The sequence below is a fragment of the Paroedura picta genome, chromosome 18 (assembly GCF_049243985.1).
Source record: "Paroedura picta isolate Pp20150507F chromosome 18, Ppicta_v3.0, whole genome shotgun sequence".
Lineage (NCBI taxonomy): Eukaryota > Metazoa > Chordata > Lepidosauria > Squamata > Gekkonidae > Paroedura > Paroedura picta.
In genome coordinates, this window is record NC_135386.1 from 8,305,807 (window position 1) to 8,319,161 (window position 13,355).

The 13,355-nt window shown below is 45.5% G+C and overlaps 1 protein-coding gene across 2 annotated transcripts in view; it reads left to right on the top strand.

Moving 5' to 3' along the window:
- Positions 1-13,355, top strand: part of SHC4 (SHC adaptor protein 4) — a 46,091-nt gene that overhangs the window by 29,732 nt on the left and 3,004 nt on the right. For both annotated transcript variants that reach the window (XM_077318219.1, XM_077318220.1), the window contains exons 4-12: positions 1,367-1,430; positions 2,115-2,234; positions 3,058-3,111; positions 4,096-4,147; positions 5,807-5,933; positions 8,359-8,530; positions 9,717-9,780; positions 10,833-11,012; positions 12,029-12,282. In XM_077318219.1, coding sequence (XP_077174334.1) covers positions 1,367-1,430; positions 2,115-2,234; positions 3,058-3,111; positions 4,096-4,147; positions 5,807-5,933; positions 8,359-8,530; positions 9,717-9,780; positions 10,833-11,012; positions 12,029-12,282 — 1,087 coding nt within the window. The remainder of the gene's footprint in view (positions 1-1,366; positions 1,431-2,114; positions 2,235-3,057; positions 3,112-4,095; positions 4,148-5,806; positions 5,934-8,358; positions 8,531-9,716; positions 9,781-10,832; positions 11,013-12,028; positions 12,283-13,355) is intronic.

Consider the following 13,355-nt stretch of genomic DNA (forward strand, 5'->3'; position numbering starts at 1 on the left):
TTTATTTTATTGCGACAGCTGCCTGTCTGGAATTATGTTTTCTCCCACACAGTGAAACACTGGGGGAAGGGAATGGAGGGGAATTAAGACCAGGGGCTTAGTAGAGGGGCAAATGTGGTTAGAGCTGACTTTACCCAGTTCGAAAAAAAGAAAATTAGGGGAGATCTTCATTAGAGATCTTGTGAGTCGCATCTGTTTTGTGAAATGTTCTGGGGTGGAATATATAGTTACATATGCAACCAGCAGGGTGACTTTGGGCTTGTCACAGTCCCAACAGTGCTGTTCTGACCAAGCAGTTCTGTCAGAGCTCTCTCAGCCTTACCTTCCTCACAGGGTGCCTGTTGTGGGGAGAGGAAGGGATGGTGATTGGAAGTCATCTTGAGACACCTTTGGGCAATGAAAAGCAGGGTATTAAAACCAACTCTTCTTCTTCTTCTTCTTCATAAATATGCTGCCTCTCCACATTACCTGTGTGGGACAGCTAACACTAAAAACAAAATAATTGGATGACCTAATACCAAAAGTGACCCATCGCTAACAAAAGCTAGTAATAAAACCTTCATTAAAAGAACATCAAGAACATCACAGAAAGAGCATAAAAGCAATCTCAACACAGACCATAAAGAGTGTTCAGGCAGGAGACAGAAGAAGGTACAGGTAGAGAAGCTAGACTGGGGAAATGCTTGTAAGAAAATATCAACTTAAAAGAGTGATGAGAAGAAAGAGTCCAGCGAAGACTGTATAAAACAGAAAGACAACTTGAATAAGGTGACAACAATTATGACTGTAACAAACTGAAATGAGAAGTTTAAGAGAGATTAACAAGATGGAGGCTACCATTGTCCTGTGTGGGAAAGAGAACGAACAAACATTTTGATTGTGTCCGGAGAGTAAAGGCATGACCAAAGTTTCAGTTCATGTGTTCGTTATCCAGGTACGTACCCTAACCTTTGGATCACTGAAGAATTAAATGGAAAAGGATGAAGTAAGCAAGTCACTTCTAAAATATAGAGCTTTGTGTCAAAGCAACAGCACCCCTAGGGTCAGGGAGGACCAGGTGCACACTGTGGCATCTCTTGATATTCTGCTTGGGTGGTCAGTCCCTCTTCCCTTTCCAAGCATGCAGACCATGTTCCTTGGATAGGCAGTAGCCTGAGACCAAGAGCCCTTTTCTTTATAAGGAAACTGTCCCTGCCTGGGTAGGCTGTGAATCGTTATTTCCTGCAATGCGTTTTTCCTGAAACCAAAATGAACGTAAGCTTCCAAAAGAGTCATTCACTATCTGGAGCTAAGATTCTATTAATAAAGTCACTATTCTAACAAGATGATGCTCAATAACTCTTGTTCTTTCTTCTTTTTTAAAAAGGGAAGCGATAAGTCGACTGTGCGAAGCTGTGCCAGGAACACATGGGGCTGTCAAAAAGCGGAAGGTAAATATGACCCTGGGAATGCCAAAACAGGGAATGGAGGAATGGAAGGGTGGATGGAAGGATGGATGGATGGATGGATGGATGGATGGATGGATGGATGGATGGATGGGTGGATGGATGGATGGATGGAGGGAGGGATGGAGGGATGGATGGATGGATGGATGGGTGGATGGATGGATGGATGGAGGGAGGGAGGGATGGAGGGATGGATGGAAGGGTGGATGGATGGATGGATGGAAGGATGGATGGAAGGATGGAAGGATATTGCTTTCATGCTGGGCATCATGGACTAAGCCATTCCTGCATCTTTGGAGGGGTCAAACGGTGCAAGCAATCCCTGGAATCCCAGTTGTACCTTTTCTGCCCACCTGGTATCTTCAGGAGCCCATTACAACTTGACAGAAGTCCCAATGTCACCATGACTGCACTTGGACTAATCCTGAAAGCTCCTTTCTCTTAAGGTGCTCTAGCCAGCACCTTAATGGGATCTACAAGCTGGTTGGCAACCAGGAGAATCTTAATGCTATTTAATCGTTATTTTTATAACCCGTCCTTCCTAGTTGGCTCAGGAAATATTTCTGTGTACGTCCGGCCACATAAGCCATATGTTTCCCAAAGCCTTGGGAGAAACTGCATTTCTTGGCATCTGATGAAATATGAACAGGCATTCTCTTGTCTTTGCAGCCTCCGGCTAAATTTCTGTCTCCAGTGCTCGGGAAAAGTAACCTTCAGTTCTCTGGCATCAGTATAAAATTGACCATCTCAACAAGCAGTCTGACGCTAATGAACATGGAAACCCAGCAGGTGGGTTGACTCCTTTCATTAAATAGCTCTTTTATTTGTGTGTCTTTGTTGCTGTTGTTGTTGTTCGGGCAGTACCAGTCGACCTGCTGCAAACAGAAACTGATCCTAAATCATTCATCTTCCAGAAGCATGGTTTTGGGAATACTTCCGAAATACTTTTAGAATGGAATCTCTATGTGGATGGTTTGGAGGTAGGTCAGGGATTCCCAACCGGGGTCTACAGACCCCCAGAGGTCCATAGGAACTCCGGAGGGGGGTCCATGGTATTTCTCCTCGTGCCTTAATGGATTTGGCCACAAGCTAGGGAACCACTTCTATTGCTCTCTCCTATCCCTTTCCTGAGTGTGAGTTCTCTCGTAGTTTCTGTGCCTGGGAGGGACGGAGCCTGCATGCCAATTCCTGCCTTAAACTGCTTCCCCCTTCCCTCCCTGAGCCTGACCATTAATGTGAGTGGTGATGTCACTTCCTGTGATGTCTCTTCCAGGACCTCGGCAGGGAGGCCTGGTCAGCTGACATCATTTCTGAGGGACCTCGAAGCCTGAAAAATGATTTCACAGGCTCCTTCATGGTCAGAAGGTTCAAAAAGGCTGATCTAGGCTGATACTTCTGCAGGTGGAAGTCCCCCCCATCACAAAGCAGCCTAAAATGACCCTTGAAATCCTGTCCCTGGGGTCCCCCACTTCCTCAAGAACTGGATTAGAAGGGGTTTTGGGGGGGACCTCCAACAGGGGTGAGGGGGAATTGTGCGAAACAATCTCCAACGCAGATCAATCTCTACACAATATGGCACATGGGCATAATCTTTCCTTTTTCAATTTTTCAGATTATTGCAAACCATCACATGCAGTCCATTTCTTTTGCCTCGGGAGGAGATCCCGTAAGTACATTTTTATACTGAGAAGGGTCTAACTCTACACAGGATAGCTAGAGTCGAGTCCAGAAATGCCTTAGAGACCAATAAGACATCCGAGGGATAAACTTTCAAGAGTCAAAATTCATGTGAATCAGACCATTAGTCCATGAAGGTTACTGTTTTCTACAAGGATTGGTGTTGTCTCCCCTGGGTGTCCGCTAAAGGTCTTTCACATCACCAGTTACTAGATCCTTTTCATTGGAGTTGCTGGAGGCAGAGTTTGAACTCTCAAAAGATTACCTCCTTATTTACTTTACTTGTACCTTTGCCTTTCTCCCCAATGGAGACCAAATCCCCATTGCATTGTCCTTCTCTCCTCTTTATTCTTGCAACGACTGTGTGAGGTAGGTTAGGCAGAAAGTGTGTGGCTGTCCCAAGGTCACCCAGCAAACTTCCATGGCAAAGTCGGGATTTGAACCTGGGTCTCACAGATCCCAAGTCTGACATTCTAACTCAGCCTTCCTTGACGTTTTTACTGTTAAGAAACCCCTGAGACATTCCTCAGGCTTCTAGGAACCCAAGAAGTGGCACAATAGTGCAGAATAGGGTTGGGAAGCAGAGCTGTGGACACGCCCACCCATGGCCTCTCCTCTTCCCACCCCCTCCGGGTCCATCATAGGGGGAGGTCAACATGATCATATATGGTCATATTACCCGATAAATGTTTAGTGAATTTTTAAAATATATTAGAAATTAACTCCCATTCTGAAAACCCTTCCAGGGTGGTTGAGAAATCCTGGGTTTTCACGAAATCACACTGGCTCTCCTAAATATCTTTTTGGTCTATAAGGTGCTCCTGGACTTGATTCTTGCTGTCCTACTCTGAACAACTTGTCTGCCCCCTGAAACTATCTGCTTAGGATGATGCTATCTGCTTTCCTGGAAAGGTTGGGGAGAAAGTCTTCTGTAAAACAGATTGATTATTTGTTGTGGTTTTGTGTGTTTTAGGATACAACAGACTATGTGGCCTATGTTGCAAAAGATCCTGTTAATCAAAGAGGTAGGTACAATGATTTCCGAGAAAGCTGTTTCTATGAGAACACGTCTGCTTCGTTTCTTTATGTGGGCTGGGGCAATTCACGGTGTCCCTGATTCACCTTCCTCAAAGGATCCTGGTTCGACTAATGCCCACCTTCTACGTGTAGCAGAATCAAGTGGTAATGTCTGACCAGGGCTGCATCTGCACTCACTTTTTCCCCCCGTTGTCAATCCTGCTGAAATCAGGTTGATCTGAACCCAGATCTTCCGCCTTCCTTTTTTTCAACTTGAAACAGACATTGCTTTCTGCACTTAATTATCTGCTTAATTAGGGAAGCTAAGAGTGGGGAGGGGAGTGGTAGTCATGGGAAGCTCCACCGGCATTGAAGAAGCACAAGGCTGGAGAGGGGTTTATTTCCTGCCTTTTGTCTCCTGACTCTACAGCCAAAGCAAGCAGAGGGCGGGAGTGGAGCATGAGGCTGCTTGTTTAATTTTCTTTTCCTGAACAAGCGAGGGGGGGGGGACTTTTCTACATGCAATAAGGGTTCCTCCTGCTCCAGGGCAGCTGTTCAAAGATTTCACCTTCAGTCTGAAGTGATAGAGTCCAGCTTGAAGCTTGACCCCTCAATCCAGCTGATTGTTGAAACTGCCTCTAACATACAACTGCTCAGAGCAGCCTTTTCACAACTTTTGACCATGGAGGAATCCCTAAAATATTTTTCGGCCTTTGAGGAACCCCCAGAAGTGCTGACCTGCCCATTCAGGGAGGTGAGCACAGAAGTAAGATGCAGCAGCCAATCAATCAATTGATCGTTTACCGTTTCCCGCCCCTCTTGATCCAACCATCTTGTGGCGGGACAACATTGTAGGCAATAACAATGCCTGAGAAAAACGTACAATAAACATACATTTAAAATCCTATAAAAGCATTCTGTAAATACGTTCAAATTCATTTAAACTAGCAGCTCACCGTCATCCGATTAATATATCCAGAGGCATTTGTCCGATGAATCCTTCCCACAGGGAGAGATGCCAAACTGGCAGGGGAAGCCCACTTGATGTTTAGGATTTCCATGGATACTGGCCTCAACCATAAGCCTGGAGAGAAAGTTCCATCTTGCAGGCCCTGCAAAACTGTGCTAGTTGCATCAGGGATTTGTGGTTCTCTGGGAGCTCATTCCACCAGGCAGGGGCCAGGGCCTGTTGGGGATCAGCTGCACTTCTTTGGGTCTGGGGATTACCAATCAGTTAGCCAATGGCCAACTGAAGTGTTCTCTGGGGAGCATATTCAGGCCATATACAATCATCACCTGTAGATTGGCAGGCCCAGGGGGAGAGGGATGTCTAAACTGGCTCAAAAAGGGGGCGCGGGTGATATTTATACTGTGTTGTGCACAGGTTTCAATGCGCTCTGTATAGACAGTGAGTTTCCATGTATCACTTTAAATGTTCTTTTGAGCCACATCAATCAATACCTTCGAGAAAGCAGCGTATAAATGAACAGGTGGGGGAAAATAAACAGAGGTCAATTATAATCATATTGGCATAATTCAATTTTAAAACAGGGCAGAATCAATTTAATGTGGACATGTGTGTATCTGTATACCCACATTGCACTTTTCATTGGTGGGCTATAAAAATGTCTAATATATCAACATCCATTCCTTCCTCCCTTTTCTAGCGTGCCATATATTGGAATGTCCCAGCGGGGTGGCCCAAGAAGTCATCAATACCATAGGGCAAGCCTTCGAACTCCGGTTCAAGCAGTACTTGAAGAATCCATCTAGCTTGATTCCTTCCAACGAAAGGTCAGCATTGAGTTTGCGGGCAGCTCATGTACTGCTTGCTAACTGTGTTGTTGTTGTTGTTGCTTGCTAGCTGCTCTCGAAATCCCGACAGTGTCCCTTTACCCTAGCCCAGGGGTAGTCAAACTGGGGCCCTCCAGATGTCCATGGACTATAATTCCCAGGAGCCCCTGCCAGCAAATGCTGGCAGGGGCTCCTGGGAATTGTAGTCCATGGACATCTGGAGGGCCGCAGTTTGACTACCCCTGCCCTAGCCGTTGTCTCATGTCTAGGATTGCCAACGAAAAGCGAATATCTTCTTGTGAATATCCATGCGAATATTCCATGCGAATGTCTTCGAGTCCTTTGCAATGTTATTTACAGTTGGAAGACTTGCCAGAGTATTCCCCAGCTGAAGAAGCACTTTCATATAACAATTGACTTCAGTGACAAATCTGAACTGAAAATTAGACTTAATTAACAAAAATGACAAAGTATGTCATCTTCTATAACAGAAGATTCAGTTAATCTACTTACAATCTTGTTACGTCGGCTATAACCGCTTTCCGTTAAATTGGAATCTATGTTATATTTTTCAAGGTACGTGACCTATTTCTCTATGTGCTGACCTTAACCTACATTGGAACAGTTTGCATAACTTCTGTGTTCAGTTGTAATTGAATGGTGCTTTAATGTTACATTGGTCAGAGCATCTCATGTTAGATCTGCCGTTCTTGGGGAAAGCTGTTAGAACCAAGGTAAAAGGAGATTTAGCAGATGGTAGTCCCCTGAGTGAGCTGGAAAGGTAGACATAAATGAAGATAATGTATTAGCTTTTTGCTCAGCAATCAGGAAAACTGAGGATGTATAATCCATTCATCAGCCTGAGGTCCACAGCACCACGACCCCAGTGAGGGGTGATCTATAAATTACATGAATAAATAACCTTTGCTCACACATGAATCTCCTAAATCTACCAGTTAGCTCTGCTAAAGGGAGCTTGCCTAGTTGGTCTACTTTGGATTTTGCCTACTTTGAATACAAGATGGTTGTCCATGGTCCCAAGAAGAGGTCCTCCAAGGTCTTTTGTACAGGTCTTTCCCACCACCTTCTCCCAGATTCTCTTAACTGGAGATGGTGGGGATTGAACCTGGGGGTTTCTGCATGCAAGGCAAGATGCTCTGCCTCTGAGCCACAGCCCTCCCTGATATAATGTGGTGAATCCATAAATCTTATACCGAGTTAGACCCATTGTCTACTATGAATGGCAGGGCCTCAGGTTGATGGCCTATTGCCTCATCCTTCTTTTTGAAAAATGGAGATGCCAGGGATTGAACCTGCGACCTTGGCATGTCAAAGTCAGTATTTTCTACTCCGGCAACATCTGTCAGGGTTCTTGAGCAGAAGTCCTTCACATCAGAGTGGCCAAACTGTGGCTCTCCACAGGTCCGTGAACTACAATTCCCAGCTGGCAGGGGCTCATGGGAATTGTAGTCCATAGACCGGTGGAGAACCACTTTGACCACGCCTACAAATTATCAGTTTAACTGGAGATTAATATACTGAGGCTCGGTTTTTTTTTTTAGCTTGTGAATGGCTTTAGTTGTATCTTTTTTAAAAAATTTCAAGCTGCTGCATTGGTAGTTTTAAAAACCCAGAGTGGGATAAAAATATTTCAAGTAAAATGAATAAATTGCGGCATACATGGAAGCAAACAGATGTAGGATGTCTGTCAGAGACGGCAACTGCATCGTCCGCTCTCCGGTTTCTATGAATCACTTAATTAAATCCTTGAGTAATATCCCATAACCAGGACGCTTGATCTGTATCTCTTTCCTGTTCCTGGCCTTTTATTGAATTATGCTCTTGTCATGAATGAAGAAACTAGATTTCAAGAAGCTCATGGTTCTGTTTTTTTTTTTCTTTTCTGTTTTGCAGGAGAGATGCAGCAAATTGGGAGGGAGGGGGAAATCCATGGGTTTTTTTTGTTTTGTTTTGTTTTTTGCAGATTTAAAAAAAGGTAAAGGTATCCCCTGTGCAAGCACCGGGTCATGTCTGACCCTTGGGGTGACGCCCTCTAGTGTTTTCATGGCAGACTCAATACGGGGTGGTTTGCCAGTGTCTTCCCCAGTCATTACCGTTTACCCCCCAGCAAGCTGGGTACTCGTTTTACCGACCTCGGAAGGATGGAAGGCTGAGTCCACTTTGAGCCGGCTGCTGGGATCGAACTCCCAACCTCATGGATGGACAGCTTCAGACTGCATGTCTGCTGCCTTACCACTCTGCGCCACAAGAGATTTAGGGGCCACTAAAATTTTCTGCTGTCAGAACAGCATGAGATAAACTTGGTGGGACAGTATCGTTCAATTCAGAGATTGTTAATATTCAGCCCTGGAACTAGGACCCCTTCTGCGTATTTTAGATAATATATTTGTTTGGTTTTGTACAGCGAGGTCGTGAATCTAGGGGAATCCACGTGGAACATTCAGGACAAAGAGGATCACGAATACTACAATGAAATCTCAGGGAAAGAGCCCCCCGCAGGAGGACTATCGGACATCAGACTGAAGGCAGATCACAAAACAAACTGCCCCACACACTGTGAACAGCAACACTGTCCAGTAAGTATGTGTGTGAATGAGGAAGCTTAGTGATGGGGTTGAGAGCAGCAGTTCCCCATTTGGTGAGCCGGGTTTGATTCCCCACTCCTCCACATGCAGCCAGCTGGGTGACCTTGGGCTCGCCACACCACTGATAAAGCTGTTCTGACCGAGCAGGAATATCAGGGCTCTCTCAGTGGCATATAAGAACCAACTCTTCTTCTTCTTCTTCTGTAATATCAGAGCTCTCTCAGCCTCGCCCACCTCACAGGGTGTCTGTTGTGGGGAGAGGAAAGGGAATGCGACTGTAAGCCCCTTTGAGCCTCCTTCGGGTAGAGAAAAGTGGCATATGAGAACCAACTCTTCTTCTTCTTCAGTAATCTCAGGGCTCTCTCAGCCTCACCCCCCTCACAGGGTGTCTGTTGTGGGGAGAGGAAAGGGAAGGAGAATGTAAGCCTCCTTGAGACTCCTTCGGGTAGAGAAAAGTGGCATATGAGAACCAACTCTTCTTCTTCTTCTTCTTCTTCAGTAATATCAGGGCTCTCTCAGCCTCACCCACTCACAGGGTGTCTGTTGTGGGGAGAGGAAAGGGAAGGCGATTGTAAGCTGCTTTGAGACTCCTTCGGGTAAAAAAAAGCAGCATATAAGAGCCAACTCTTCTTTCTTCTGTAGTCTCCTAGCAGCCTCAGCTCCCTTCCCCTGAGCCAACAGGCTTTTGCAATTAAAAGAAAAATTCACACTAGAATACCACTATGGTGCTGTGATGCTATGCCAACTTTTCTGCCAGATTCTCTGAATCCACGATGTTTATATTTTAAAAATTACGCCTCTGCCCTCTTCCACTGCAGAGATGTGCCTTTCTTTCCCTTTATATTCTCAGCAACAGAAAGGGATAGACTTGCTTTTAGAAACTATAACTTCTCACTTCATGTTTCCCATTCTAGGAAGCAGAAATCGGTTATGCAAAATAAACAGATGGTACAAAGCTAATAGTTTCATACTCCTTGCTGAATTTGACTATCCTGGGTGCAGAATTGCCATTTTCTTGCCATAAACACAGCGCTGAGCATAAATCATTATTTGTCAGAAAAACTTCAGGTTTGCTTTTTTCATTTGGCCAGAAAGGTTTGGGCCAAACGAGCTCCATATGATTTGATCTGCCTGGAGACAAGAAACACTTTCTGTGACAACCTTGTGCTTCTTTCAGACCACCGTGAGCCCTAAAGCCGCAAATAATTATGAAAACTGCACAGAGGAGTTCAAGGACGCAGGTAAGTACTCTGTGCATGCCTAGGAGATATTAGAGCAGCCTTGTGGTCTGCAGAGAAACCCCTGAAACATCTTTCAGGCTTTGAGAAACCCCAGAAGTGGCACCATCATGCAGAATATGGTTGGGAAGCAGAGCTGTGGACACGCCCACCTGGGGCCCCTCCCCTTCCCACCCCCTGCAGGCCCATCACTGGCCATTTGGGGAGGGGAAGATGGGTTAACAGTACTACATGTGGTCATATGACCCAAGAAGTGTTTAATACATTTTAAAATATATATTAAAAATTAACTCCCACCCATTCTGGAAACCCTTCCAGGGCCATCAAGAAACCCCAGGGTTTCATGAACCACTGGCTGAGAAAGCTTGAAGTAGATATTTTTAGTAGGGGATGGGATGAGCATCTCTCAGAAGTGTGTGGTTTTTAAGTCCCCCCCCCCTTTGTGATTCCGATTCTGAAGACAGAGAGAGAATAGGGTGCTCTGTTCCTATAAAGGCAAAGGTATCCCCTGTGCAAGCACCAGGTCATGTCTAGCCCTTGGGGTGACGCCCTCCAGCGTTTTCATGGCAGGCTCAATACAGGGTAGTTTGCCAGTGCCTTCCCCAGTCATTACCGCTCTGTTCCTATACCGGTCCACTAATTGCGGGGGGGGGGATTGTTTATGGGCAGATGTATATCATTTACCCCTTGGCTCATTCCTAGGAGCTTAAGGAGACTTGCTCTTCATAGTTACCCACCATGTTTGTTTACGAAGTTAGCTTCTGTCAGCCTTCTGTCACCCTCTCCTCGCCTTGATTTGCATTGGTGACAGTGGAAGAAATCCAGACCGAACACCAGTGAAAGCTTCTCTTTGCACCATTGTTTATGGAGGACAGCCGGAATTCTAGAAACCAGACCTTTTATAAATGCAGAACGTATTGGATAATTTGGCACATTTTCTCCCTCTTAATGTGGTCAGGGTTTTTGGGGGGGAGGTGGGGAATGATCAGTGTTTTACTTTGGACTCATTTTCTTGTAAAACGGCAGGAACATTCCTCTTTTTCTCTTAACTGCAGAGATCGGTGGGGAACAAATGCAGACGGCCAAAGACGCCCCATTGTTGCTGAAAAATGCAAGCAAAGTAGACCTGTTCGACGACCCTCGATACATCAATACTCAGAATTTGCCAGCCACGCCTTGTGCGACCAGAAACGTAACATCAGTACAGGCCTGCGGAAGCCCCGCGCGTTGTTTAAGTATGTCCGTATCCTTACCCAGGGTATTCCTCGCAGCTTTGCATGACGTTTGATGCATGCCTGTCAAATACCCCTGAAACATTCTCCAGGCTTTGAGAAACCCCAGAAGTGGCGTAATCCTGCAGAATATGGTTGGGAAGCAGAGCTGTGGACACGCCCACCTGGGGCCCCTCCCCTTCCTGCCCATCATTGGCCATTGGCGGGGATGGGTTGACATGACCATAGATGGTCACAGCACCCAATATACGTTTAATACATTTTTAAAAATATATAAAATTAACTCCCCCCCTCCCATTCATCAAGAAACCCCAGAGTTTCACGAAACCCTGGTTGAGAAAGCCAGATCTAGTAGTATAAAAGACTCTAGACCCAGGGTAGTCAACCTGTGGTCCTCCAGATGTCCATGGACTACAATTCCCATGAGTTTATGGGAATTGTAGTCCATGGACATCTGGAGGACCATAGGTTGACTACCCCTGCTCTAGACAGTTTCTGGTAGACCTCAGCCATGTAATATCTGGTGTCTACTGCTATAGTTGAACCATGGTTGGAAGCGGTGCTTCTTGATCTCAACCAGAGTGGTCCTTCAGCAATATTCCACAATACTTAACCCAGATTAACTGTGCTGTGATTTTTTTAGTGATCTTGAGTATACAGGCTTGCTTTGTAAGTATAACGCACATCAGTGAGCCAATGGGATCTGGGGGAGGGGAGGACAATACCCAAGCAAGACTGAACACCTTTGTTTAGTTCATATTAGCAAAGCTGGCTTGAAGGAATGTAATTCTGCATCTTTGGTTCAGAACGGCGGCTTTTAATCTGGAGAACCGGGTTCGATTCCCCTCTCCTCCTCCACATGCAGCTGGGTGACCTTGGGCCAGTCATAATTCTCTCAGAGCTTTCTCAGCCTCGCTTGCCTCACCGGGGGTCCATTGTGGGGAGAGGCAGGGTAGGCAATTGTAGGCCGCTTTGAGACTCCTCTAGGTAGTGAAAAGCTCTCCTTTCTTTAATTGCAGAATCCTTGGAACCAGCTGAGCAGAATATTCCCTGCAACAGAGGTGGCCTTGGAGGAGTCAGAAGCATGAAACAACAGCTGTGGAACGAAGAGTGCTACCACGGGAAATTAACCCGGAAGGCTGCGGAGAGCCTCTTAGTGAACGATGGGGATTTTTTGGTGCGAGAAAGTGCAACGTCACCCGGCCAGTATGTTCTGAGCGGACTCCAAAGAGGTCTACCCAAACATCTCTTGCTGGTGGATCCTGAAGGGAAGGTAAGAATACCTATTTAGAATCCTGAAGGGAAGGGAAGAATACCTATTTAGAATCCTGAAGGGAAGGTAACCTATTTAGAATCCTGAAGGGAAGGGAACCTATTTAGAATCCTGAAGGGAAGGGAAGAATACCTATTTAGAATCCTGAAGGGAAGGGAAGAATACCTATTTAGAATCCTGAAGGGAAGGTAACCTATTTAGAATCCTGAAGGGAAGGGAACCTATTTAGAATCCTGAAGGGAAGGGAAGAATACCTATTTAGAATCCTGAAGGGAAGGGAAGAATACCTATTTAGAATCCTGAAGGGAAGGTAAAGATACCTATTTAGAATCCTGAAGGGAAGGGAAGAATACCTATTTAGAATCCTGAAGGGAAGGTAAAGATACCTATTTAGAATCCTGAAGGGAAGGGAAGAATACCTATTTAGAAGCAAAAGGACTAGAAGAACTGTCCTGGAAGCTCTGAAAGAAGGTTTGGGCTCCAGAAAAAAGCTCTTTTAGAAGTCAAAACTCTTGGTGTCATGGGGTGTTTGGGGAAGGAGCTGACCTGCCCCCCAGAATTTGGGGTTCCGCTCGGAAGTTCCGACTCGGAAGTTCCAACTTGGAAGTTCCAAGGCTCAAACTGTGTAGCAACAGCACCCCCTAGTGTGTGCAATTAATAGTTGGGTTTCAAGAGGGAACTTCTGCCAAGTACAAACCTTTTCTGCACACTAGGCTTCTCCTACAGGTTGATCTGCAGAAGCATTGGAATCAATTCTGGCATTTTTGTTCCAGACGTCGGCCTCCCTGTGCATTTTCAAAATTGTGGAGTTCGTTGATTTTCCCCTGCATGTCTTTGGCTGCGTCAAATCCCCCTAAAATATTTCCTAAAATATTGGTATATCAATGTAGTGTGGTCATCAGGGCTTCAGCAGGTTCTCTGAATTCCTAGCTTTTGTTTGAGAAAAAGTATTCTTCCCTAAGGCAGGTTTTTTCAAGCATGGCTTTGGGGAAACCCTGGGGTTTCCTGATAGCCCTGGAAGGCCAATTCTTGAATGGGTGAGAGTTAATTAATTTTCATATATTTTCCCAAGG